At 52.0% G+C, this 26,870-nt stretch overlaps 2 protein-coding genes across 2 annotated transcripts; one reads left to right on the forward strand and one right to left on the reverse strand.

The window, feature by feature from the left end:
• Window positions 1-1,866: 1,866 nt before the first annotated feature.
• On the reverse strand, window positions 1,867-11,417 carry ITPA (inosine triphosphatase). Its single transcript, XM_070587970.1, has 8 exons — window positions 11,266-11,417; window positions 9,471-9,528; window positions 9,312-9,376; window positions 8,552-8,625; window positions 7,434-7,465; window positions 6,633-6,748; window positions 3,809-3,885; window positions 1,867-2,351 (listed from the first exon to the last, which is right to left on the reverse strand). Exons 1-8 carry the CDS (start codon window positions 11,329-11,331, stop codon window positions 2,216-2,218), a joined length of 624 nt encoding a protein of 207 aa, XP_070444071.1. The 5' UTR covers window positions 11,332-11,417; the 3' UTR covers window positions 1,867-2,215.
• A 4,030-nt stretch (window positions 11,418-15,447) lies between these two features.
• Window positions 15,448-25,847, forward strand: DDRGK1 (DDRGK domain containing 1). Its single transcript, XM_070587969.1, has 9 exons — window positions 15,448-15,629; window positions 16,856-17,062; window positions 18,295-18,407; window positions 18,648-18,749; window positions 21,405-21,527; window positions 21,904-21,942; window positions 24,532-24,588; window positions 25,118-25,166; window positions 25,547-25,847. The coding sequence occupies exons 1-9, from the start codon at window positions 15,542-15,544 to the stop codon at window positions 25,711-25,713; spliced, it is 945 nt and encodes a 314-aa protein (XP_070444070.1). The 5' UTR covers window positions 15,448-15,541; the 3' UTR covers window positions 25,714-25,847.
• The last annotated feature ends 1,023 nt before the right edge of the window (window positions 25,848-26,870 follow it).

Consider the following 26,870-nt stretch of genomic DNA (forward strand, 5'->3'; position numbering starts at 1 on the left):
GACAAATACACCACAGACTAAGGGAGCAGATGAGAGAAGATATCTGCTACATCTCAAACCAAAAAGGAACTAATATCTTGATACACAAAGAATTACTGCAGATTAACAAAGAGACAGTGACTCCAATAGAAAAGACGCAAAGGCTGAGAAGAGGCGGGAGAGGGAGGCAAAAACAATAGCAGGAGTGACAGGAGATACTCAAACCCCTTGGTTACCTGAGAAATGCAACCCTGCAGTGAGACGGCACCTTCCATTTTGCAGACTGGCAAAACTCAGTCTACCAATGCTGGCTGGACGGCAGAGTGGCGATATGGGAGCCCTCGTGCACTGATGGGGGGAGTGGAGACGGGGGCGCAATGAAGACACCTCACCCTTCCCCCGAGCAGTTCTCCTGGGCAGGCAGAGTTGGGTACATTCTGTGCTGTTTGTGGGGATGGGCAGCTAAAAGTTTAAGAAGGGAGACAGGAAGTGTACTGTGGGCCCAGGATAGCACTCTAGCGAAGGAGCCAAGCAGCAAACGGAGGAATGCCCTGCCCCAAGCCCCACGGACCCACCGCGCCCTTGTGGCATGCAGTCCTTCTTTGGGGCCCCCTTCCCAGTAGCCTGAGTGTTCCCTGCAGGTGGCAGCGTATCCAGAATCAACAGGCAAGCAGCAGGCAGGCCCCCAGCACCCCACGTCTGATCCCCAGCCAGACATCACCCACCACCAAGGAGACAACTCAGAGGTGGCTGCGCTCGGCCACCGGCATTTCCTGGGGAAACAACCCAGCTGGGCCTCGCAGGCAAGAGAGGGGCAAAGGAATGAAGTTCTGTCCTCACCCACGCGCTCTGACGCAGTTTAGGGGAGGAAACAACAGTCAAACCCAGGCCCTGAGCCATGTTGCCAGGACAAAGGAGCAGTGGCTGGAGGGGATGTTCTCCAGAGCTGCGTGTGAGTGCAGCAGCCTGGGAGTGACGCATCAGCACTGAGGACGCCCCCACCCCACCCCCGACCTGCTGTGCACAACAGGCTTTTCCGAATGTCCTCAGGGTTGGGCACCTTCTAATTACCAGAGAAACACTGGCAGGAAAGGCAAGGGAGCTGCCCCGGGTCCCCAAAGTCCCTCCCAGGGAACAGCTTCACCAGGGCATAGTGAGGGTCTGGGGCAGCTGAGCTGGGCCTCCTGAGGGGCTGGGAGGCCCCAGGCTGAACCACAGCATGACAACCCAACTGAGGTCAAGGACTCTATCCCCTCTATCATAAAAATGAACTTGGGGGGCCGGCCCCGTGGCTGAGTGGTTGAGTTCGCACGCTCCACTTCAGCGGCCCAGGGTTTCCATGGTTCAGATCCCTGGCACCGCCTGTCAGGCCACGCTGAGGTGGCATCCCACATGGCACAACCAGAGGGACTCACAACTAGAATATACAACTATGTACTGGGGGGCTTTGGGGAGAAGAAGGAGAAAAAAAAAAAGATTGGCAACAGATGTTAACTCAGGTGCCAATCTTTAAAAAAAAAAAAGGAACTTGGCATTATAATCAGAAGCCAACATTGTAGCTGCTCTCACGTATACTGGAATAAAGCCAAAGCGCTCAACATCACACACTGCCCGCCCCCCAACCTAGGGAACATCATGGAGGCCAGCTGGGCAGTGGCATCACTCGCTGGCTGGGTGGACAGCACAGATCTGGCATGGAAAAGGTCAGCCCACGACCTGACACTTGAAGAATAAAGGAAAGAGGATGTAATATTCCAGCTAGCAAGGGCACGCAAACACCCTCACCACAGCGCTGCCCATGTCCCGCCCCAGCCCTCCTCCCCGACCTGAGAGGCTTCCTGTTCCTGCCAAAGGGGACTCAGCAGACAGACACCTGCCCAGGGCCGGTTTCGAAGCAGACATATCCAGTTTATTTGGAAGCCAGTGCCTTCCAGAACTTTTATCTGCTGCATTTAAAAAACACGTAACGCTGTTTGTGTGGTTCTTCCCAAACCCGCAATCCCACCCAGACCAGTTCTAACATCCAAGGTCCTTTCAGGATCCCAGGCCTGGAGGCTGTAGGAGAAACCACTGAATCCCCAAGGGCAAGAGAATGGTGTCCCTTGGCCAAAGTTTCTCTGAGCAGAGCCAGCTGCTCCTCCAGATACGGCTGGTGAGGCTGTCTCAACACCCCCAGGAAGTGGGACCCTGAAGGAAGTACTTGGAGGGGTGCCAGCCTGATGGAGGAGGTTTCAGGCTAGCCCTCCCCGGACCCCTGGCCATCATCACTGTCCCCAGGGGGAGTCAGGCTGCCAAAGTATTTTTGCAGCTCGAGCAGGGCCCGGAAACGATGGGAGATGGTGTTCTTCTCAGCCTTGGGCATCTCTGCGTACCTAAGGGGCAACAGAGAAAAGGGAGCCCAGATTCAGGGAGGGTATGTACTCCCCACCCCCTCCTAGAGCCCAAAGCTCAAGGAGTCTCCAAGAAAGGAGAACAGGGCCACCAGCTCTTGGAGGCTAGAGTTAATTCTTTAGAAATCGGACAGGGTTTTAAATTCCCCTGTAGGTAGGAACCCGTATTAATGAGTGCGGAAGGATATTAAACTTGCTCTAGTGTGTCCAAAAATCGTTAAGGGAAGCTGGGGACAGGGGGATGAGCTGCGTGTTTGATCAGCTTTGTCATCTGTTGACAGGAAGCAGTGGGGCCTGACAGAACAAACACAGCAGTCTCCTCTAATGTGCTGGGGGGAGTTTGGGGGGGGCAGTGTGGGACAGCTGGCCAGTGGCCCGTCTTCCACATCAGGACTCCAGTGAGGTGAGAATCCCACACTGCAGTTGTGGGCTTCAGATCTGTGCTGTCCAATATGTGGCGGCTAGCCATATGTGGTTATTTAAAGTTAAATCAATTGGGGCTGGCCCCGTGGCCGAGTGGTTAAGTTCGCGCGCTCTGCTGCAGGCGGCCCAGTGTTTCGTCGGTTCGAATCCTGGGCGCGGACATGGCACTGCTCGTCAGACCACGCTGAGGCAGCGTCCCACATGCCACAACTAGAGGAACCCACAACGAAGAATACACAACTATGTACCGGGGGGCTTTGGGGAGAAAAAGGAAAAAATAAAATCTTAAAAAAATAAAAATAAAAATAAAGTTAAATCAATTATAATTGAATAAAAATCACCTCAGTTCCTCAGTGGCCCTAGCCACATTTTAATTGCTCCACAGCCACATGTGGCTAGTGGCTACTGGATTGGACAGTGCACATATAGAACATTTGTGTCACCAAAGAGCATTCTTAGTGCACTTTCATGTTGTCCTCAGCCCCGTCTGGCTATTGTGAGGCCTCAAGCCACACTCCCCACAGGCCCTTCAAGCCTGGAAAACCTGACTCCTATAATGGCCAACGTGTCCTTTGTAAATAAGCGGGGGTAGGGAGGGTAATGTGGAATCCTGAGGACACCTGGAGGTTTAATGTAGTGCCCACCAAAGGCTGCAAAAGTGTTAACATTTTTCCAAACTAGATGGGGGAATCAGAAGACCATCCCACAAAACTGTCAGGTTTCTACATGACAAGCCAAGGTCAGAGAAGGGAAGCCACTGAAGTCACACAGCTGCTCTGCGGTGAGCTGGAGCCTGAGAGCCCAGGACTCCCAGCTACGCCCGGCTGCCCCCGCACCGTGAACCGGGCCACCCAGATTCCTTGCATCCACCCCAGCAGAGCTGCCTTTGGCTGGAATGGCACCCTCAGAGCTGCCCCCACCCATAGCTGCGTGCCTGCACTTGGGCGGGGCCCTGACCCAACCCAGATCACGGCTATCCCAACCCCATACCCCCAGAGGAAACTGGGGCTCCTTACGTCTGCTCGTATCCATCAGGCTGAAAGCAGGGATCCCAGCCAAAGTCCCGGCAGCCTCGGGGCACCACGATCCGGCCCTGCCAGAGGAAAGGGGGGACAGATGTGTCACTGGGTGTGGAGGAGACGCACTAGGAGGAGGGCAGTCGCCAGTTTTAGTTTGGTTAGTTCATGAATTTGGTTAAACCCTATTTACTCAAAATATATGGTTTCAAGGGGTCCACAGTGCCTGCAAACATTTGCTGAATACGTAAGTAAAACAGAGCAAGACAGCTCTCCCACCGCATACAGGGAGGAGCTATGTGCTTGATCGGCCCACCGATGCCCTTGGGGCCACCTTCCCTCTCTACAGCTTTGACAAACTGTGACCTCATGGAAGAAGTTAACTTTGAAAAACTGACAGAAAACATTTTCTCCTAATGGGAAGTCGAGGACCCTGAACTTTGCAGACAAACCCTACGCCTGCTATTATTACAACATTTCTGAAAATACAAAGGAGGTTCTAACAATTAAGTGAAATAATATAATAGAAATTATTTAGCACAATGTTCAACACAGAAATGAACTCAATAAATACTGGCTGTAATAGGCAAATTCCAACAGGAAAATGTTACAAACAGCACAAATCATAGTCTAGTGTCATGAAGTGTCATGTTGCCATGAAAACAAACAAAAAATAATAATAATTTAAAAAATATAAGAGAGGCAGTAGAGGATGGGAATCAGCCACATATATGCCAGGTCATTCAGACCAAAGGCAAATTCTGCTAGAGGGGAGCTGTGTGACCGAAGCCCATTACTGAAACACTCTGAACCTCACACAAATGTTTTCTGAACACCTACAGTGGGGCAGGCAGTGTTCTCAGCACTGGGGTCACAGCAGGCCTAGCCTTGCCCTCATAGAAACAGACATTACACTAGTAAACAAATTAATGATTACCAAATGCAAAGCGCCCGGAAGGGAACAAACAGGGAGCTGGGCTCAAGAATAACAGGATGGAGGGACTTCGATGGGGAGCCGAGAGAGGGCCTCAGTGAGGAGGGGACACTTTGGCCACATAAAGGGCTAGAGCAAGAACATTCCAGGTGGAGAACACGGCTGCTGCCAAGGTCACGAGATGGTAAAGGACCTGGTATATGCGTTGCTGAAAGGATAACGTGGTTGGGGCTTAGAGCACAGGTGAGAACAGAACAAGCAACAGCAAGGCCACTCAGGTAAAGTGGGGACTGGCAAGCAACAGAGTACATGCAGCAGCCAAGGCGGGGGAGACAACAGGGAGTGGTGGGGACTGCAGTGACCAGGTCCTGTCAGCAGGGCAGCTGCTGCTCAGTCACTGTGCAGGAAGTTGGACCAGTGGTTGTTCAAGCTTGACTTTTGAAATAACATTTCTGTGAAAGTAGCACACTAACTACAACTAATTTTTAAAAATTTTACCAGGCAATATGATCCAGCAACCCCACTTCTGGGTATAACCAAAAGAACTGAAAACAGGATCTCGAAGAGATATTTGCACACCCATGTTGATAGCAGCATTATTCACAACAGCCAAAATGTGGAAGTAATCTAAATGTCCATCAACAGATAAATGGATAAAGAAAATGTGGTATATACGTACAATGGAGTATGATTCAGCCTTAAAAAAGGAAGCTCTGTCATATGCCACAACATGGATGAATCTTGAGGACATTATGCTAAGTGAAATAAGCAAGCGACAAAAAGTCAAATACTGCAGGATTCCACTCACACGAGGTGTCTGAAGTAGGCAAACTCTTAGAAACAGAAAGTAGAAGGGTGGTTGCCAGGTGCTGGGGGCGGGGGCAAGGAGAGTCGTTTGATAGGTATAGTTTCAATTTGGCAAGATGAAAAACTCCCAGAGATCTGCTCCACAACGATGTGCATACAGTCAACACTACTGTACTGGACACGTAAAAAGAGTAAAGATGGTAATGTTTATGTTGTGCGTTTTTTACCACACACAAAATCTACCCAGGCAGGGCTGCGGACAGCCCCCAGAGGAGCTCCACGGTAGGGCTTTGTGGGCCAGGGTGGGAGTCTGGATTTTCATCCTGAGCAGAAGGGACTAAGCAGAGGAGTGATGTGCCAGAAGGCACACTCCTGCCACAAGGAGAGAATGGATGCGCTGTGGGGGGAGCAGGCCAGCCCAGAGGGTGGTCTGAACCCTGTGAGCAGCAGCAGAACCTGAGTCTGATATGCAGGCACCGGGGTGTTGAAGGGCAGCCGGGGAAGCACTGAGTTGAGGCAAGAAGTAAGATTTATATGAACACAAGAAGTTGGAAAGGTTGTGTGATATTCAAAGGAAGCTGTCGCCTCAGCAGCTGAATAAGGAGATTCAAGCTTGGAGAAGTCTGAGCTGTAGATGCAGCTTTGGGAGTTGTCACCCTTGGTTTCTACATCTTAGGAGGGCATCTGATTTTGCAAGATGAAAAGTTCTAGAGATCTGTTGCACAACAATGTGCATATAGTTAACACTACTGTACTGTACACTTAACAAGAAGGGACATTCCACATCCTTAGGTGGGCACACAGTGCAGAGCTCTGGGGGTACAGGCCTCAACAGCTGTGAGCCGCGGTGTGTTTCCCTGAACCAGCCTCAGGGGTCAAACAGGTTTCTGGATTGAAAGCACGTCTACTTGTGGTGCCCAAGAGAGCCTCTGGGCAGAACCCTGGGAACTAACTCTGGCCACAAGCGCCCTTCCCACTAACGTCCTGCAGAAGATCCTGCAGAAGGCGCAGAAGACCCTGGGCCTTAGGCTCGAGTCGCAGCGCCCTCTGGCGGCACGCACGGGAACAAGCGTGGGTACGCACCGAGGTCCGGCCCCGGAACAGGCGCACCGGCTGGCTCGGGTCCCCGGTGCTCAGCGCGAACGTGCAGAGTGCGTAGGCAGACTTGTCCTCGAAGCCGGCCAGGAGCTGGTGGAGACCTGCGGGCGGGTACAGTGAGGGTTCAGGGCAGTCTGTGCTGCCCAGCCCCCACGGCCCCGTATGGGGAGCACCAAATTGGGGGGTGGGGTGGGGTGCGCATAAACAGGTCATCAGATAGGCTTTGCGCTGATAACCCTGGAAGTTGGATGCTGGGGACGTGGGGTTCATTACCCTGTTCTACCATTGTACATGTCTGAAATGTTCCATAAAATAAAGTGCTTTTAGAAGCACCTAAAGAGGAAACATTTTGGCCTGCAACTATGGGTGACAGCCTACACGTTGCTGGGTCCCAGGAAGGACAACCGGCCAGCCCCCAGGCCGGGCCAGGCTCTGGCTGAGGCAAGGACAGGAAGCCCTCAGTAAGCCAAGTTCCTCTCAGAGAGCCAGAAAAAACTACAGCCCCTCTGTCCTTCAAATTCACAGCTCCCACCACCCCTCCCCCATCCACTCCTCCCACACCTCAGCCAGCTCCCTGGAGGACGCGGGTGTGTGGGGAAGCTGTGGGCTGGGTGTGTGGGGAAGCTGTGAGCTGCAGGTTATTGATGGGGAAACTGAGGTGATCAGGGGCTCCACAGTGGGGAGTGGAACCTGAAATTCCCAGTTACAAGTTGGGGCCTCTCCCCTGGAACCCCCAGATTCTCAATTCCCAACAGATCTAAAGGAAGAAACAAATGGGGATAATACCTTCAGGTTTTAACTTCTCCAGAAACCACTTTCTGCAAGAGAAATACAGGTGAATCAGGCACCAGGAGCGCTTGGATCTTCCTACCACCTTCTTCTCCGGGCTGCACCCCCAGGGATGAGAGCCCGGGGACAGCCAAGGGGACATGATAAAGAACGTCTCAACTCAAAATGAAGAGAAGGGGCTGGCTCGTGGCCGAGTGGTTAAGTTCGTCTGCTCTGCTTCAGTGGCCCAGGGTTTCACCGGTTCAGATCCTGGGCACGGACATGGCACCGTTCATCAAGCCATGCTGAGGCGGCATCCCACATGCCACAACTAGAAGGACCCACAACTAAAAATACACAACTATGTACCAGGGGGCTTTGGGGAGAAAAAAAAATCAAAAAATAAAATCTTAAAAAAAAAAAATGAAGAGAAATAATTCAATAGGAAAAATGAAATGGAGGCAAACTGGCAATGCACAGAAGAATCAATAAACCAGTGAAGGCTTCGACCTCACTGGTAATTAGGGAAATGCAAATTAAAAGCAGATGTGATAACATTTCACACTCCCCACGCTGCAGAATATGAAACACCATAATACACAGTGCTGGTGAGAATATAGAGCAATGTGCACTGTAAGGACAAGTGTATATGGGTGGACTGCCTTGGTAAGTAAACTGGCAACCCCAAAGTTAAAGATATACGTATTCAACACCCAGCGACAGCACTTCTGTGCATTCGCCCTCCAAGCCCAGGGAGGGGTATTCAAATTGAGGTATTTGTACCCAAGAGATACACAAAGACCTTCTCAGGGGGCCCAGGGTACTGGGTAGTTTAAAAAAATCCATTTTCAGATCTCAACTTCCTTATTTCCTCTTTCCTGAAATTGATCTGCCTATAATGTACCTCTCTGACCAGTGGGTTCCCCTTGCCCATCTCCACTTACACAATCACATTCTCACACTTTACAAAAGAAAAGGCAGGCCTCTCCCTGATCCCTAATCCTTCCTCAGGACAATCTGAAATATTGGTGTTGATGCCAAGACACTGAATGACTGGCAATATCAGGTAACCAATCATTTCGAAGTTTAGGCGAGTTTGTGGGCAGGGCCCTACAAGGGGATGGGGGAGCACTCACATGTAGGGTCCGGGCAGGCCCCCGAGGGCATTGAAGCACAGACAGGTGTCCTCCACCAGTACCGGCCCCTGCACCTGCAGCACAAGGACATGCAGCCCTGAGACCTGCAACTAGTAGCAGGCCCCGCCCCCACCCTGAATTCCCAGGCCACCCAGACAAGGGCCAGGCCCACAGCTAGCTGGGATCTGCAGAAGCAGCAGCAGATAGAGGTCCATCTGCTACAGGGTACAGCCCTTGGCTAATCTCTCATCTTAATTTTAGAGACAAGGACACCAAAGCCCTTCGCAGGGTGTAAACCTTGCTCCAGGCACAGCAACAGGAGAGCTGGGATTCATACCTGGGCAGCCTGACTTTGCATAAAATGCTCCTTCTCAGTTCCACAGAGATAGGTGAGTGCAGACGTAGATGTGTGCATATCGTATTGTAGATTGTGTGTGAGAATGTATTGGCTGGAATGAATAGCTCTGAAAATCAGGGAGAGAGAAGTGTGTGTGTGTGTGTGTGTGTGTGTGTGTGGGTGTGTGTGTGGGTGTGGGTGTGAGTGTTGGTCAGCAGGAATACTATGCAGTCAAGGGTGAGCAAGGTAGTATTCCAGGGCTAACATGAACTGACTCCAGCCTAGCTAGGCCTGGGTAGGTCTTGAAGTCATGACAAACTGTGCTCACCCTATTGCTCTCTGCCCACCCCAACAAGCACAGGCCCCAGGAGCCACCAGGACAAGAGGAGCGAGTATGGGAACACATGCGCACAGAACAAGCACCTGGCGAGCTGCCTCTTGACACTTCTGTGTGGAAATCTCATCCGGCTCTCCCTGGTACTCTGGCACTTATTAAGGAAAACAGACACACACAGAGTCAGGTAGTGTGGAGACAGAGAAATCGAACCATCTTTTAAAAAAAAAAAAAAAAAAGAGACATACGGTCAATTTTCTGTGCCACCAAAGTGCAAGGAAGCTTATCTCCTAGAATCTGAATGACCTGTTCCAAAATGAAAGAACATCTATCACCATTTGTTATGGACTCCCCATTACTACACAAACTGTCAGCTACCTTTCTTTTCAGGTAACTCTCTTGCCAGTCCCCTCAAGCTTCCCCTCAAGAAAGGCCATTGAGCTTCACCCTAGCAGGTCAGTTCCCCCATCTCCTCACTCTATCCCTCCTACTTCAGGTCTCTGTTCATGCCAAACCCCCCATCAGGAACACTCTCTTCCCTTCTCAATGCTTCCAGAAACCCTACCCGTCCTCCGAGGTTAGGAAGTTTCTATCAGGGGTTACCCAGAATCCTGATTCAGGAGGCCTGTGAGCTTGGATAGGAAAAAATACCTCTTTATTTTCACTAACCCCTGGCTGAAATTTTGCAGCTCTTTCCATTGTAAAATTAGAAAACAAACCAAAACAGCATTAGTACCTCCTGTGACCTTTAAATCTATTAAAACTACACATAGGGGTGGCCCAGTGGCCCAGCGGTTAAGTGCGCACGTTCTGCTTCAGCAGCCTGGGGTTCACAGGTTCAGATCCCGGGTGCCGACATGGGACCACCTGGCAAGCCATGCTGTGGTAGGCGTCCCACATACAAAGTAGAGGAAGAAGGGCACGGATGTTAGCTCAGGGCCAGTCTTCCTCCAAAAAAAAAAAGAAAAAACCCCTACAGATGTTGTTATACTCCATTCATTACAGTTGCAGCAGATATCTCAAAATACCATTTACAATCCTATTTTAAAATTATGGTAATTACACACTAATAGATTGAACCCTTTAATGCATTAATAAAGAATAGGTAACTAGTTCACAAATATTTGTAATATTTTGAGAATTGTACTTTAATAAAATCAATTTCCTTTGTAATTCTATGTTATTTTGTACATTTAAAAGTATTTTCCTGAGAAAGGGTCCATAGGCTTCATCAGTCTGCCAATGGTTACTATGGGAATGAAGAGTTAAGACTCTCTCTTCTAGGCTAACTTCAAGTCCGTCTTCTCCAGTGACCCTCCTCTGGCCATTCCAGTCCCTTCTTTGAACGTGGGAGGGCCTCCTCCTCAACCAGAGGCAGAGATGGGCTTGGGAACTGGCACCCACCATCCTGCATGGGGCTCTGTTCAGGGTGGCACTGCCTGTCTGCCTGACTAGTCTGGCCTCAGGATTCCAAGCCTGTTATCAGCACAGCGCTCTGGCACCTGAGAAGTTCACCCTGTACTGGCACAGGCATGCCATGGATCCCTTTGCTGTGGACAAACGAAGGGTCCCCTAATGACTGCACCCCACTGATCTGCCTCAGCCATATCTATTGGGTGTCATCATGATTCCTCACACATGACCCACCTCTTTGGCCACAGCGGGGTCTGGATCAGCTCCAGACGGCTGTCGGAGTACCGGTTTGAGGTCTAGCTTAATGGGTGACCTTTGCGACAGGTGCTAAGCACCCCGCCATTCCTTCGGCGCACGCAGCCCCTAAGCCCACAAGCTCTGTGCCCGGATCTGTCAAAGCCTTTTTTCTATCAAGGCCAACCCCAGGTTATACACACAGGGCCGTCCCACTCCGTGCGGCCCAACCTCTTCCACACACGCAGGTCCAACCCATCCCTCCCAGCCCCACGCTCCGTTCTCCCCGCGTGCTTCCGTCCGCCTGGAAGCCCCTTCTCCACCCTAACCCCAGCCGGCCTTGCCACATGCTACCCCTAGCCGCCTCCTGGTCGCCCTCCCACACCCTCCCGGCACCTCTTCCAGCTTCTTGGCGTTCCCCGTGACAAATACGATCTCTTTGCCGGCCAAGGAGGCCGCCATGGTGAGACCCGGAGACCCGGCAGACACACCGGAAGCTCCTTTGCCTCGAGTCGCAAGCACTTCCGGCTGGCGGCGGAAGGGGGCGGCTTGGATTCCGGCCGAGGGTCTCCCGTCCGGCGGCGTCGGAATCCTGCTGCGCGGCTGCGACGGGTCGCGCTCAGCTTCCCCACTCAGACCCCTGGGGAGCGTAGCGCCCGTTTTCTGGAGGAGCAGCCTGCGGCGCCGAGCGCTAGAAGGGAGGAAAATGGCGCGGCCCCCCTGCGCCCGAATTGCTAGGGTCTTCCCAAGACTGCAGGCTGAGTACGCCGAGACCCGTCCCTCCCGCCAAGGGACCCTCTCTTCAAGCACCGGAAGAGACCATTCCAACCACCCGCCCTACCCCCGCTGTCGCCCCTCTCTGGGAGGGGGGCCCCGAGGGAAGCAAAGAACCCCCTTGTCCCTACACGGAGGCCCGCGATCAGCTGCAGGCCCATGTTCTGGGCGATTCGCCTGCTCTGCGGGCAACTCCAAGGTCTCTCAGAACTGTTGTTTCCTACTGGGCAAGGGCTCCCAAGCCTGTGTCTTTTTGCTGACCTCACCTTCGGTGCCGCTTCCTTAGTTCTCTTTCCCCACCAGCTCTGATCTCTTGACTGTGATTTTAGACTTGGCATCGCCTAAAGCAAGCCCGGTCTTTTCATCCATCTCCCAGCCTCCGGACTTCAATATTTCAACTCCCTCATTCCCTCATCCCTCCAGCCTCTCAAATCCATCATCCCTTGTCCGTATCCACCATCTCAGCCAGATCTTTGCATCCCGAACACGGTGAAGAGTAGAAAATGCTCTAGCAGACCCACCTGTGCAACAGGCCTTGCTCAACTGCTGACACCCTCATTGGGCAAGCCACCTGTCTCCCTCCTCCAGGGACTCAGCAACCAAGGGTTAAAAGCAAAGGAGATTTAGGGCCAGCTCTACTCCTGGTGTGGCGAGTCTTGTCAGAGGAGTAGCAGAAGTCTGGAGGTCTATCAGTGCCTCGATGAGTTATTTTGCTTAATGTTACTGACCTCTGATAATCTTGATGAATTTTTTTTAGAATCCAGAATTTGTCCTCAGAGAACATCCAGAAATTTCAAGCTCTCTAAAAACCTTTCTCAGTGATCTTAGATAATGGGAGTATTGCACAGGCATTACTGTGTCCTGGGGCAGGTTCTGAAGTTTCCTGTTCAGTGACCTTTCCACGATGCTGTTTGTGAGGTTCCTTGGAGTTGATCTGGGAAGTAGTGGGTTAAGTTCAGGGAGAGGGTAGCCCTCCCTGTTTCATGTCTTCCTTCTTCATGAAATCATCTGTAGGGAGGTGGAGGGGCAGAGGAGGTAGCCCTCAGCAAAGCTGACCTGGCTGTTGAAAGCTTCAGCAACAGTCTTAGGCTAGGCAGCTTGCGACAGGCTGGGTATAGGCAGCTGGTGTTCCACAGACAAGTATCAAATGCTATGGCCAGTGCAAGGACCCTGGGTGCCCTGGATGCTGAGAGAGCTACCTAGGTTGGGGAGGCTGATCAGTCACCCAGCAAACTGTGGGAGCCCACAAAGGGTTATTAAACAGGGAGTATTGTGAATGTATGTTTGTTTTAGATAGACCACACTCTAAATCTGAAGGCCTTGGGGGAAGGGAGGAGATAGGTGAATACCCAAAATTGTATGCAAAAGTTTGTGTATGTATGATCTTTAGTCAGGCCTGTTGGTTGCAAGTGACAGAATCCTCTTCAGGCAACAACAGAACAACAACAAAAATGTTTGATTGGTTTGCTTAACTGATGAGCCAACCTATAAAGAGATAGTGAAGTTGTAGTTGCTCTGAACAAAAAGGAAGGGGATTATATTAGTCATGCATTCATTAAATAGACTATGCTAGAATTAAAATATGTAAGTTTTTATCCCCTTTAGCAAGGACTACGACAGGAAATCTCTGGAATTGCACTCCCCTCAATTGTGGGGAAAACCCAGTTAGGCGAAGAAGGGTGATTCTTGCCCTCAAAGGAGCTTGTCAGGTCCTATCGGCTCTACCTCTGAAATAGTTCTTGAATCAGTCCTCTCCTCTCAACCCTAACTGCTACTGTCATGAATCCAGCCCTATTCTGTTCTTTTTCTTTTTGGGGAAGATCAGCCCTGAGCTAACATCTGCCACCAATTCTCTTTTTGCTGAGGAAGACTGGCCCTGAGCTAACATCCGTGCCCATCTTGCTCTACTTTATATGTGGGACGCCTACCACAGCATGGCTTGCCAAGCGGTGCCATGTCCGCACCCAGGATCCGAACCTGCAAACCCTGGGCCGCTGAAGCAGAACGTGTGCACTTAACTACTGCGCCACTGGGCTGGCCCCTCTATTCTGTTCTTTCTTAAACCAGGGCAGCAGCTCTCTCACTGTTGTTCTCCCTGCTATATTCCACCCCCTCCAGTCTGTCCACAAACCTTAAGTGACATACTTGGGGTCCAGGACTCTGAAAACTCCATATGAAAGCTATAAAAATGATGTGAACTGAGGCAGCAAGGAAGAGTTATCGCTAATGACAGTTTTTTGTTTTGCCCTTCCAGACAACATTCTGTGCACGTGCAAATTAAGCAGAAAAATGTATAAAGTCTTAATTTTTACTTTTTTTTTTGCTGAGGAAGATTCACCCTGAGCTAACATCTGTTGCCAATTTTCCTCTATTTTGTATGTGGGTTGCCACCACAGCGTGGCCACTGATGTGTGCCTAGGAATCAAACCTAGGCCACCGAAGTGGAGCACACCAAACTTAACCACACCAAACACACCAAACTTAAGCACACCAAACAAACAGCCACTGGAGCTGGCCTTTCAACTTTTACTTTTTAATAAAAGTTTTTATCATGGAAAATTTCAAACTTCACAAAAATGTCAACTTATAGAGAAAAGAGCAGTATAAGAACCCCTATTTACCCATCACCCAACCTTAACAATTATCAACACTTGCTATTTTTATTTTATCTATGCTGCCCTTTTTGCTTGTGTAAAATTTAAAAATATAAATTATAAAATATTCTAAACTTACAGAAAATAATAAAATAGATGCTAAAGTTCCCACCATTCTAATTTAACAGGTATTAAGCTGTTGACATGTTGCCATATTTTTTCAAGTCTTCACACACACACACACACACACACACACCATTGGGCCAGCAATCTTTAGTTATGTTATCACATCTAAAAAGCTTCATAATACTGTAATAGCAAATTCCCAGTAATTGTTATTTGCTTTTTAAAAAACCTTGAGTTTACATCCTCTCGTTTCTTAAAAAGCAGCTTAATTCAGGTATAATTTGTCCCCAGTTTTTAAAATAGATTCTTAAGAATTAAAGGGAAATTTAAATTCCCTGTGGGCATTTAAATTCTGAGTGTTCACTATGGAAAATTGGATAACTAATTCTTGTACAACCTAATAAAGCTAATTTTATTTTTAAATAGGTATAAAATTGCAGATCTGAGAGGCTGGCCCCGTGGCCGAGTGGTTAAGTTCGCGCGCTCCGCTGCAGGCTGCCCAGTGTTTCGTTGGTTCGAATCCTGGGCGCGGACATGGCACTGCTCATCAGACCACGCTGAGGCAGCGTCCCATGTGCCACAACTAGAAGAACCCACAACGAAGAATACACAACTATGTACCGGGGGACTTTGGGGAGAAAAAGGAAAAAGTAAAATCTTTAAAAAAAAAAAATTGCAGATCTGAGTACAAAAGTATATCACAATTTATTTAAATAGAAGACTTGGTCTCTCCCTCTCCTTTTTTAAAGAAATCAAATGTCACAGATACAGGCAAAGCTCTGCTCTTAATTCCATGCATTCCATCTTTCTCCCCAGAGGAGAATGCTGTCCTGAAGTTGGTGCGTATCATTTCTAAGCATCTTTTTGTAGTTTTTCCACGTTTCCATAAACACTATGTGGTATTTTTTAGTGCTCTTAAAACATACATAAATGTTGCCATGCTGACATAACTACTTGCAATAATTTCCACTTAACATTATGGTTTTTTACGACCCCCAACTTTATTTTAAACTAAAAAATTAAGGCCTGTCTGTGACGTGTGCGACCTGGGCGGGGCTCCGGGTGGTGGGCGGAGTCTAAGATGGGAAACGGGAGGGGCCTTAGGGGCGTGGGCGGGGCCTGGGAGATCCCGGGGCTTAGCGCGGACGCGCTTGTTCTCCCTGGAAGCCGTCGTCCTGATGGCCCCCGTGGTGTACTTAGTGGCGGCGGCTCTGCTTGTCGGCCTTATCCTTTTCCTGACTCGCAGGCGGGGCCGGGCGGCAGCAGGTAAGAGATGCCGCCGCGCCGGGGCCCATGGGGCCTGGTTCTCTGGCCTCTTGAGCTTTCGTAGGCCGTCGCGCTGCGGCTCCTGCGCATGCGCTGGCATGCCTGGCTGGGCTGACGAGGATCCCGGCGCCGGGCTGCGAGCCGCGCGTCATGCAGGCCGCGCGCATGCGCGACGGGTCTGGCGGGGAGATGCAGTGCTAGAACCCAGCCTGTGGCCGGCGGGCAGCGCCCCTATACCTTTCTCCCCGCCCCAAAAGACAGCCTCGCCCTATCCCTCTCCTCGCCCCCTAGCACTCCCAACCTCCAGACCCAAAGGGGCCCAGCCCTGGCGGACACACTCCCGTCCCTCATCGGGACGATCCCGCTCTGCGCTCACTGAAGAGGCCGCAGGGGTTTTCCATCCCCGCCAGGCTGACTCCAGAGCCAGGGCCGAGAAGGGGGCACCTGAGTGTCTTCTGCCTACCCACGAGCTGGAGAGAGCAGGACGCAGCTCCCGGAGACACCCTGAAACTCTCTCCTTACCTGTCAAGGACAGCAGCTATGCGGCCATGCATCCTCCACCCTGTTCTCCACCCCGACCGGAAGGCCATGTCATCGGCCAGGGCACAGAACAGACATACCTGTCATCCTCTCCCCGTCGCCGCCCCCATTTCTTGTCAGCATATGGGTTTATGTGTATGTCTCTTCCCCTCTTGGGCCCACAAGCTACTTCAGAGCACCTGCATGCTCCAGGGGCAGGGGAGAGAGAAACTGAGGTAAGCCAACAGATCTTCCTAGGAAGAGAGACTCAGACCTCAGGTGTGCTCTCTGAGGTGCCAGGTAAAACCAGGGCAGGTGGTGTCAGGCAAGAAATAAATGCTGTCCTGCAGTGGGCCTTCAGATGAGATCTGGAGAGGTCAGGGTGGTCTTCCTGGAGGAGGTAGAGCTTCAGCTCCATCTTGTAGGGTGGTAGTCTCCTGACAGGCCTACTGGAAAGGTGGGGCCTTGAGGGGAGAGAAAGGTATTGACACAGGCAGGAGGGAAGAGATGATCTTGCTGCATAGGACCAAGGTGTGGGTCTGGGTTGTAAAGGCCACTATGGTCTTGGAAGCTGGGGCTTTGTGCTGTGGGCAGCGGAAGCCTGGAGGTAGTCAAGTGGAAGAGGGTAAGGCTTCCAGGATGCTGCTCCCCTGCCATCAGGTGGATTGGGCTGCTGGACAGCATCGTGGTTCCTCTCTTCCCTACAGCTGGCCAAGAGCCACTGAATAATGAAGAGGAGCCAATAGTAGCAGGCCAAGTGGCCCAGCCTCGGCCCCTGGAGCCTGAGGAGCAGAGAGCTGGGGGCAGGCCCCGGCGCCGGAGGGACCTGGGCAGCCGCCTGCAGGCCCAGCGTCAAGCCCAGCGCGTGGCCTGGTCAGAGGTGGATGAGAACGAGGAGGAGGCCATCATTCCAGGTGAGAGGAGCCCAACCTGGTAGGGAAGGGGGCTGGGTTAGGAGGTGAGAGGACCCCCAAAACTGGGTGGAAGAGTCAGGTGTCAAGCCACGGTGTGGGAGGGATATCTGGGAGCCATAGAATGGAGTAGGGGGAGACTTGGGACCAGCCTTTGGTCCTGGGGACCAGCAGTTCTGGACCTTGGCCCCTATTCCTCTGGACCAACCCCCTCTTCCTTCATGTTGGCTCTCAGTGTCCAAGCAGGAGGGTAAGGGTCTTCAGATTGTCCTAGAGAGTTTCTCAGTCCCTTCCTTATGTCCCAGCATCTTTCCTGGTGTGGGTACACTCATTGCCTGAGGGCCTCACCCTAGGGCCAGAGTGCCGGCCAAGAGCATCTCCAGTTCCTGGAGAAGGCTTACCTGTAACCCTAGAAGCAGCGTTTGAAGATAGAGACATCGTGTTGACAGAGGCCTCCATATCCGTGGTGCAGGGAAACCAACAGAGCTCTTAGGATTGTGAGAAAGAATCTCTCTTCTTTGGTACTCAGCAGCTGGCTTGAGCCTGAGGAGGAGGCATTTGGGGGTTTTGCCCTTATACCCTTGGGAACTAGCCCCTTTGGCTCAAAAAAGAGGCCTTCTGTTGGGCCATCCCTCCATCTCGGACTTGGAGTCAGACATCCTTGCTGCTAGGCATCAGTGGGTCTTTAACTTTTAGTAGCTCCTGGGGTAGTCCTGGGGTTTGGGCTGTCTTTTTGCCCTGGGTCTGGTGGGACAATGGCAAAACCCTGGCCAGGGGCAGAGCCCAGAACCCTCAGCAGTTCCAGATCACAGTGAGCATGATTTCAGATTTGAGACAGATAAGTAGCCCCATGGGGCCATGCTTCCCTGGAGGCTTGGCTCAGAGACAGAAACCAGAGAACTCTGCAAGCCCAAACAGTCCTGAATGTGATTTTCATACAGTCATATATTAGAACCTGGCACTTCCCTTTTTATGGCTATGCAGCATCTAAAGTTATCATTTGTTCCCTTGCCCCATGGTTGCCTCACCCCTCCCCTATCCCTAACACACACACCCAGAGGGTGAATTTCTGCATTCATGGCAGATGCCTCTGGAGTACAGAGCTGACCTCATAACATTTGCAGGTGGGTGGAAGGGGATCCCCCCATGAGGAGAAGGACAAGGGGTAAAGTGGATCCATCATCAGTGGTCCTCTCTGGACAGGACCTGAAATGTCTTTCCCTGACCATACTCAGCCCAGGAGGAAGAAGGCATCGAGAAGCCAACAGAAACTCACTCATCAGGAAAAATTGGAGCCAAGAAACTGCGGAAGCTGGAGGAGAAACAAGCGCGTAAAGCCCAGCGTGAGGCAAGCAGGAGGGATGGGGTGCAGTTCTGGGAAGTGAGAAAGGGCCCTGCCTTCCCTGTCCCCTATGGCAGACACTCCCCTCGAGGCTCCTTGCACACTGGGTTCGGGTTTGCTGTTTGCCTGTCTCCTGCAGCCTTGGTCCGTGGCCTGGCTCAGGCGTTGTCTGCTTTGGCCTGTTTGGGAGGTGGGCAAGCTCCAGCTGGAGGTGGGGATGTGTTCCCTATGAAGGCCTCTCTTCAGGCAGAGGAGGCTGAGCGTGAGGAGCGGAAACGCCTGGAGTCCCAGCGTGAGGCAGAGTGGAAAAAGGAGGAGGAGCGGCTTCGCCTGGAGGAGGAACAGAAGGTGAGGTAAACCCCTGATCCAGACTTCTGACGCCAGGCAGCCTTGCTTCCCAACACCTCCAACCGAGGAGATGGGCCATGGACCAGGCGCAGGGGAGGCCCTGGTTTATCTGGTCCCTGTGCTCTAAACGCAGCCTGTGTAAAGCTGCTGCTGGAAAGCAGAGCCTGAGATGGGGATTTTTGTGCCTGTGATTTATTGAACATACCTGGAGTATTTGAAAAACGTTGATTTTTCAAATGGTTAGAGTGGCTAGAGCAGGGTACACAAGATAGAGAAGGGTCATAGAGTAAGGGGGCGTCTGGATCCTGAGCCTTGAGGCTGATAAGGGTCATTGTAAGGGATGCTAGATCTTACCTGAACTAGGTTCTGTTTAGGGCCTAGCATAGAGGAGACATTCAGGAAATGGGGGCCACTGCAATAAAGGTAGTTAATGAGCATTTGTTTGCCAGGTGCTTCCTTCCTCCTGAGAACTAGGTACCCGAGAAAGGGAATGTCCCAAAGAGCTGGTGTATATAGGGTGAGAGCCAGGGCTGCCCTACTTGGGAAGACCTCATAGCCTAGCGCCCTTGGCTTCTAACTGACTGTGTTATCCAGGGACACTGGATGGTAGAAAGCCTGGCTGTGGGTGCTGGGGGATGGGCCAGAACACAGCAGAGAGGAGGCATTTGTGGAGAGAGTTTTTTCACCTTTCTGAAGATTGATCCTACCTGATGTACCTTAAATATCCTGGGGCTCTTCTCCCCTGCACTCAGTTTCCCCTATTATTAACATCTTCCTTTACTGTGGTATATTTCTCACAACTGCTAATTTGATACATTATTATTATTAACTAAACTCCACACCTTCTTCACATTTCGTTAGTTTACCCCACTATCCTTTTTCTTTTCCAGGATACCACATTATAGTTAGTTGTCAGGTTTCCTTAGGCTCCTCTGGGTTGTGATGGTTTCTCAGACTTTCCTTGCTTTTGATCTTGACAATTTTGAGGCATCTTGGGCAAGTTTTGTAGAATGTCTCTCAGGTTGTGTTTGGCGGATGTTTTTCTCATGGTTAGATTTGGGTCATGGATTTCTGGGAGGAAGACCACAGGTGCAATGCCATTCTCAATATAGCATATCAAGGGTACGCCTTATCAACTTGACTTACCGCTAGTGATGTACACCTTGATCACCTAGCTGAGGTGGCGTTTGCTGGATTCCTCCACTGCAATGTTTCTCCCCCTTCCCATACTCTTTGGAAACCAGTCGACGTGCACAGCCCACACTGAAGAGGTGGGGAGTTACGCTCCACCTCAGCGAGTGGAGAGTATCTACAGAAAACATTTGGAATTCTTTTGTACAGGAGATTTATCTCTTTTCTGTTTACAGATTCAGTCGTTTATTTATATCTACTTGGACTTATGGATATTTATTTTGTGCTTTGTGTTATAATTCAATACTGTCTTATTTATTTTGTTGCTTCGATTGTTCCTGCTTTGGCCATTGGAAGCTCTTTCAGTTGGCTCCTGTGTACCTTTGACATACACTCATTATTTTGTTTTTTGAGTGCTTTCTTACTTTTTGGCACTGCAAGATGCTCCAGGCTCATCTTGTATATTCTCTGTTGCAGCTTTAGCTTCATGTTTTAAAAAGATCTTTCTGAGAGCTCTGGAAAATGAGTTGGGTTGTGGGGAGGCTGTTGCACTAGGTCGTGGTGGTGGTGATGGAGCAACATGCACGAACTGAGTTTTCCAGAAGTTAAAGATAGAAGTGGTAGATTAGATCTCATTTCTGACCAGAGCAGCTGGCCAGGTGGCTGTGTGATTCACTGAGCAGGGACCCAGGAGGAGGACCAGATGTGTGGGGAGTAGATCACAGGATCTTTCTGGGACAAATTCAGTTTGAGCTGCCTGTAAGATGGCCTAGTGGGTGTGTCACATGGGCAGGCGTGTGTTTGGGAGGAGAGATTTGGGCAGGGATACAACTGTGGCAGTCACTGACAAAGAGATAATTTTGATGCTGTGGGCATGGTGAGGTGGCCAGAAAAAGAGTGAAGGAGAGAGAAGGGACAGGGCTGAGTGATGGAGGAGGTGGGAAGAATGGCCTAAGGAGCAGGAAGAAATGCAGGAGAGGGTGGGGTCTGGAAGCCCAGGAAGGGAAGAGGGGATGGTCAGCTCTGCCCAACAGCTGAGAGGACAGGGATGTGAGGCCTGATACCCCTCCCTTGGATTTAGTGGGATGGAGGGCATGGGTGAGACTGTAGCAGGAATCGTGTTTTTGGTGGAGCTGAGCATCAGAAGCAAGATTGCAGTGGGCTAGAGGGGTGAATAGATGGTGAGGAAATGGAACCTGGGGGTCTGTTCATGAAGTTTGGACATGACAAGGGAGGGAGAAGGTGGGGGTGACTGGAAGATATTGTGGGGTGGGGTCGTGGCAGGATTTTTGAGAAGGGAGCTGAGTAGCATCTGTCTGGGAGGTGATGGAATTGACAAGAAGAGGGGCCTCTGCCTGCCTTTCCACTTTGGGGCCAGGGAGATGGGCTCTTGAAGGAGCTCTGTCCCTGAGAAAAGGCCGGGCTCTATGCCTGGGTGCCCTTTGCAGGCAGCAGAGACTGGAACAGGGATGGGATGGATGCCCACCCCAAAATACCTGACTTTTGCCTCCTCTGTGTCTACAGGAAGAGGAAGAGAGGAAGGCCCGGGAGGAGCAGGCCCAGCGGGAACATGAGGAGTACCTGAAACTGAAGGAGGCCTTCGTGGTGGAGGAGGAGGGTGTGGGCGAGACCATGACTGAGGAACAGGTGGGTCTGTCGCCCCTGGGAAACCCCTCCCTGCGCCCACCACGACGAGGCCTGTATCAGACCCAAGGCTGGCCACCCCATCCCAGACACCCCGCTGCTCCTCACCTGCCTCCCTAGTCAGGCAGTGAGAGGCACATAGGCATCAGGACCAGCAGCCTCTAGCAGCCAGAGGCCTTGTCCTCAGGAGAAGTGGTGCCTCTGAAACCCTCAACATGGGAGGTTCTGCTGCTCAGGCAGGCAAGTGGGCCAGTGGCACATGCAGATGGTTGGGTGGGGACACAGACAGCAGGCAGGTGACACTCAGGTGGGCAGGTGGATAGGTACAGACTCCTGTGCTGCAAAGGGGACACTCACCCTGATTTCTCTGCTCCTCTAGTCCCACAGCTTCCTGACAGAGTTCATCAACTACATTAAGGTAAGAAGCTGCAGAGTAGAGCCTGAGTGTCAGCTCCCTGCCTCGCGTGTGCGTGTCGTGTGGATTCTCCTAGAGGGAGCAGACCTGAGCAGGGGCTGTGCTCATGCAGGAGTGGGCAGGGAGGCCAAGAGAGGCTGAACTGATGGGGTCCTGGCCAGGAGAGTCCTTTCTCCTCTGCCTCCAAAGGTAGAGAAGGACCTGGTCTGTGTGGGAGGCGCAAGCCTTTGATCACTTCCTCACACTCTGGGTTTGACAGTTTCCCTGCTCTTCAGACCCCACGCTCACTGAGTCACTGTGTTTCCAAGTTTCTTCCCATGTGTTTTCTGTCAGTTCTGCCTCACTGAGGCTCCACTGAGTTGAAACAAGTGTCCCCTGCCATGTGTTCCTGACCAGGAACTTGGGTCTTCCGGGGGGAACAGGATACTGTTTCCTTTGGAGTCTAGGATGGGGCAGCAGGTGTGTCCCCTTCTGTCTGCAGCCGTGGCACAGGCTGCCCGGATGCTGCTCCAGGTTGCATAAGCACATCCTGCTCTGCTTTGCTGCTAAGCAACTTCTCTCCCACGAAGGATACGACGAGGGGAGAGGTTTTCAAGTGCAACTCAGAGGTGCAGAGGCGGCTGAGGGAAGGAATGCAGAGGGAGCGGGGGTGGTGGTGGGGGTGGTACTAGGGGGTGCCAAGAAGCCAGGGCTTGCATAATCCTCCCCTGACGTCTTCTGAAAGAGGGCAGGGTTTAGACACCTCCTAGCAGTGAGGGGCTGCCGGAGGTTCCTGAGAGGGAGCTTCCAGAGGGTTCTGTTCCCTCAGGCTGTGACCATTCCCCTCTGATGGAGCCCCTTCTTCACCCTGGCACTCTTGAGTGAGGGCTGCAGCCCCAGGCAGGACATCTCTCACACAGTCCTGCTGCTGTTTGGAACTCACTGTCCACACCTACCCAGTGGGCAGCAACGTGGTCCTGAGTCCCTTCTTCTGGGAGCCCTCCTCCCTCAGCGTCAGCTCCCCCTCTCCTCTGCAGAGACCTGGGACAAGGTTCCCAGGGCAGTTCCAGCCCTCCCTTTCAGTGGCTCTTTGGAAGTGCCATTCTCTAGGGGTTCTTCAAGCTCCTCTGGAGCTTAGAGGTCTTTCTAGCCTGTGCTGACCGATTGTCCCAGAGCTGCTGTCTGCAGGGAGAAGGAGGACTTCTGAAATTCAGCCCACACTCTTTCCTCCTGGCCCCAAGGGGATGGACCCTTTCATCTTAGGGTTTCAGAACTGGAGGCATGTTTCTGTGCCCAGCGGAGTTTATGTGAAGCATAAGGCTGGCTTGCTCCTGTCGGTCCACTCCCTTTTCTGACAACAGCTGGGTTTGTTTATTTTTCCAAACACACTTGGCCCCAGCAGCCCCTCAGGCCAGGTCTGCAGGGACCATCTGGGGTGACTCCATGTTTCCACTTTGAGCTGTCACTAAGAGCCCAGTGCCGGCTCCCTGCTTTGTAGGTAGAGGCCAGCTGGCCAGGTCACCTTGTGCTTGCCCACCCCCTGGCCCAACTGCGGCTCACTTGCCTCCCCGCTTGCACATTCACTTTGGCATTTTGAACAGTCACATGCCATCTGCAGCTGGGGAGGTGTCACCGTGTCACTCCTCTTGCAGCTCATTTGCTATGGAAGATTCACAAAAATGCAAAAGGCTGCCTTCTCTCAAGTCACATGCTATCTGTGTGTGGGGGAGGCGGGGGCAGATGCACGTGTGGGACCCAGCAGTGGACCCTCAGCTGCACGCCCAGGAACTAAAGCTGCTACTGAGGATATGAGGGAAGCACGTGAAACATGGCCGTGCGTGGAAAGTACCAGGCAGTGTTAGCGGTAGTTATTTTAAGGGTGGGCTCAGTGTCTCAGATGGTGTGAAGAGGATGGGTGAAGAAGTGTGGGTGTGTCAGGGTTGTGGGGGTCTCCAGGCGGGGGAGCGGTGAGCAAAGAGGAGGCAGGAATGAGCCGTCTTGCCTCTGCTGAGACCCTGGCTTGTTGGGGCCTTTTATCTGCTCTCTCCTTGTCCCTGTTCTCGCCTGCCTCCCCAGCGGGACTGTGAGCTCAAGGGCAGGCGCTATGTCTTTTTCACCATTGCATCCCCTACACCTCAGCACTTTGTCCTAGCACGTCTTCAGGGAACACAAATCCTGGTGACAGTCTTTTAAAATAGCTTTCGGTGGCTGCACCCGCTCCCTACATCTCTGTGGTGCTTCCAACCTGTCCATGATGTTAAAAAGATACGGCTGGATGCAGAGGAGAAGGTGGCAGGTGTGCTTGGCTCTCCACATGTGTGTCTGTCTCAGGCCATCCCCAGTCCAGGACGGGGCTTGTGGGGCGAGTGAGATGGGGAGATCCCTCCCTACAAACAGGAGAATAAGAGAGTTTATGAGTGTGTGTATCTTTATATATGGGTGATTCTGAGCATGTGTGAGTGAGTGTGAGGGGAGCAAGGCTCTCCCATAGGAATCTGCTCAGTGTTTATCCAGCCACCCAGATCAGATCAGGATATACACGTCAGAGGGTTCCAGTGCGGAGAGGGATTTGCCCATACTCAGGCTCTCTCCCTTCCCTCCCTCTCTTTGTAGCAGTCCAAGGTTGTGCTCTTGGAAGACCTGGCTTCCCAAGTGGGCCTGCGGACTCAGGTAAGCCCTGGAAGGTGGCCAGTTATGTGGAGTGTGGCCACGAGGTCTGTGTGGCTGTCAGAGGAGGCCTGCCCTAGAGATAGAGTCTTGATGCTCCCAACCAAGAGTGAGTAGAGTGTAGGAGTCTCTGGGCAATGCAGGAGTCCTGCCTCTCTTCTAGATGGAAGAACAGGCAGGGAGGAAAAGAAACAAGTCCAAACCCCATCACTCCAGCAGCCCTTGTAACTGAAGCAGCCCAAATCCAGTTACCTTGACAACTGTCTTGCAAACAGGCTGCACCAGCCTTCACAGCCAAATGTCACCATCCCTCCTTTTGTGGTTGGAAGAGAGCCTCTCTTGGGGGTCTTGCAGGGCGCCCAGACCAGAGTCCCTTCTCCCCTAGGCCCCTCCAAAGGAAGCATGGAGTCACCATGGGGGGCAGCCATGAGAGGGAGAGGAAGATATTTGGCTGTGGTGGGAGGGAGGATGCAGGTGCCTTTTCTGGGGATGGCAGCGTCCCTTTCTGCTCTGAAAATTGTTCTCCCCATAGGACACCATAAACCGCATCCAGGACCTGCTGGCTGAGGGGACTCTGACAGGTGAGAGGATGAGAATCAATCACTACAGGCCCCGGCCCTGGGGAGTATCTAGCCACAGGGGGCTGCAGGGACTTGTTGCAGAGGCAGGGCGACCACCCTGGGTGGAGGGAGGGGTGTGCAATGAGGGCACTAGCAGGGGGACACGGTCACAAGGAGTACGTGCTGAGGCCTGGGGTTGGCTTCGGGTGATGACGACAGGCAAGAAAGCCAGATTTGACTCACCTGGCCAGGAATGGATGCAGCCAGGAAAGGCCAGGCAGGCAAGCAGTCCTGGAGAGCTCTGAGCCACTTTTGAATGGGTGGGTGGGCCGGCAGGCAATTTCAGGTCAGGTTGGGAGGGCCCAAGAAGGCTCAGCCCTGCAACCTGTGTATCCCCACAGGTGTGATTGACGACCGGGGCAAGTTCATCTACATAACCCCAGAGGAACTGGTTGCTGTGGCTAACTTCATCCGACAGCGAGGTCGGGTGTCCATCGCCGAGCTTGCCCAGGCCAGCAACTCCCTCATCTCCTGGGGCCGGGAGGCCCCTGCCCAGGCCCCAGCCTGACCTAGCCCTTCCCTCTTGGACTCGGAGTTGGCACAGCCTACATGGCCATACATCTTTATTCCTCCCTACCATCCTGGGGCTGTGATGGAGTATGGCCAGGCTGTTCTAGATTAAAGGCCTGTGAGCACTGCTCAGCGTGGTGTGGCTTGGTGTGGCAGAAGGCCTGGCCTGGGATCCCAGATAAGCAGGTGAAATCTGGACCTGAGAATATATCTGGGGGGCGGGGGGTGGGGTGGTCCTTTAGAGGCAGATGGAAGTTCCATTCTTATCATGCACTCATTCACTCAGAAAAATATTGAGCACTTTCTGTCTTCCTATGTTCCCTGCAAACCCAGCCCCCAAGGCCTGGGTGAGGTCCTTCTCTCTCTCCCTGCTGTGGCTACCGCAAAAGTGGAAAAACTCTTGGGCCACATCTCCCCTAATGGGGGAGGGAGGTCTTGCTGTTTTTTGTATGGATTCAGGAGTCCTAAGGAGGGCTGAGAGCCCTTAGGGAGAATAGTTAAGGAAAAGTGCCAAGGATAGAGTCCTAGGGAATGGCAGCCTTTAAGAGGGAGGAAAGGGAGGTCAGGAGGGGAGAGAGGCTGGGCCAGCTGCTTGTGGGGCAGGTAGAAGGAAGGGGAGCACCTGCTTGAGCTGGATAGAATTGTGCAGTGGAGGCACATTGCTTCATACATTGCATCACATGGATTCAGCTCTACATCCTTGACAAAATGTTTAAATAGTGTGGGTGATTCCACCCACTGGTGGATGTCAGGACCATATGCTTGGGAGTGGGTGAGAGATGGGAGGCGTGTGTCTCCTGTAGGGTCAGTCACTCTAGTTCCTGTGGGCTGTTCATGGTGTGAGCATCCTGCTGTGCTAAGGGTGAGGCATGTGCTTAAATGTGTATTTTTTATGCAAGGTGGCCCCTGAGCGTAATCCACCTACTACCTCGGGTGCCTGGTGGAGGAGGCAGCTTTCTGTTCCAGCCCAGAAGGAAGCTGTCTATGTGAATGGTGATGGGAAGACAGGACATCAGGCTCTGGGGCGGAGCCTTCCTGAGGGGTTGTCCAGTGTGGTTTTGACTCATTTGTTGCCATAAGCATTAACTATAGAACCTAAATTCAAAGTAAGGTGTGACTCTGCTACTTCTATCAGCAGTGGGCACTTGGAGTCAC

The sequence above is a fragment of the Equus przewalskii genome, chromosome 21, assembly GCF_037783145.1.
Source record: "Equus przewalskii isolate Varuska chromosome 21, EquPr2, whole genome shotgun sequence".
Taxonomy (NCBI): domain Eukaryota; kingdom Metazoa; phylum Chordata; class Mammalia; order Perissodactyla; family Equidae; genus Equus; species Equus przewalskii.

Bases quoted from the DNA above. Each gene is read 5' to 3' on its own strand.
- ITPA (XM_070587970.1), bottom strand. From the start codon at position 11,331: ATGGCGGCCTCCTTGGCCGGCAAAGAGATCGTATTTGTCACGGGGAAC. The intron at 9,529-11,265 runs GTGCCGGGAGGG...ATTTTGGAACAG, and splicing joins ACGCCAAGAAGCTGGAAGAG to GTCATTCAGATTCTAGGAGA. The intron at 2,352-3,808 runs GTAAGGAGCCCC...GTTGCCCCTTAG, and splicing joins CCTGATGGATACGAGCAGAC to GTACGCAGAGATGCCCAAGG.
- DDRGK1 (XM_070587969.1), top strand. From the start codon at position 15,542: ATGGCCCCCGTGGTGTACTTAGTGGCGGCGGCTCTGCTTGTCGGCCTT. The intron at 15,630-16,855 runs GTAAGAGATGCC...TCTTCCCTACAG, and splicing joins GCGGGGCCGGGCGGCAGCAG to CTGGCCAAGAGCCACTGAAT. The intron at 17,063-18,294 runs GTGAGAGGAGCC...GACCATACTCAG, and splicing joins GGAGGAGGCCATCATTCCAG to CCCAGGAGGAAGAAGGCATC.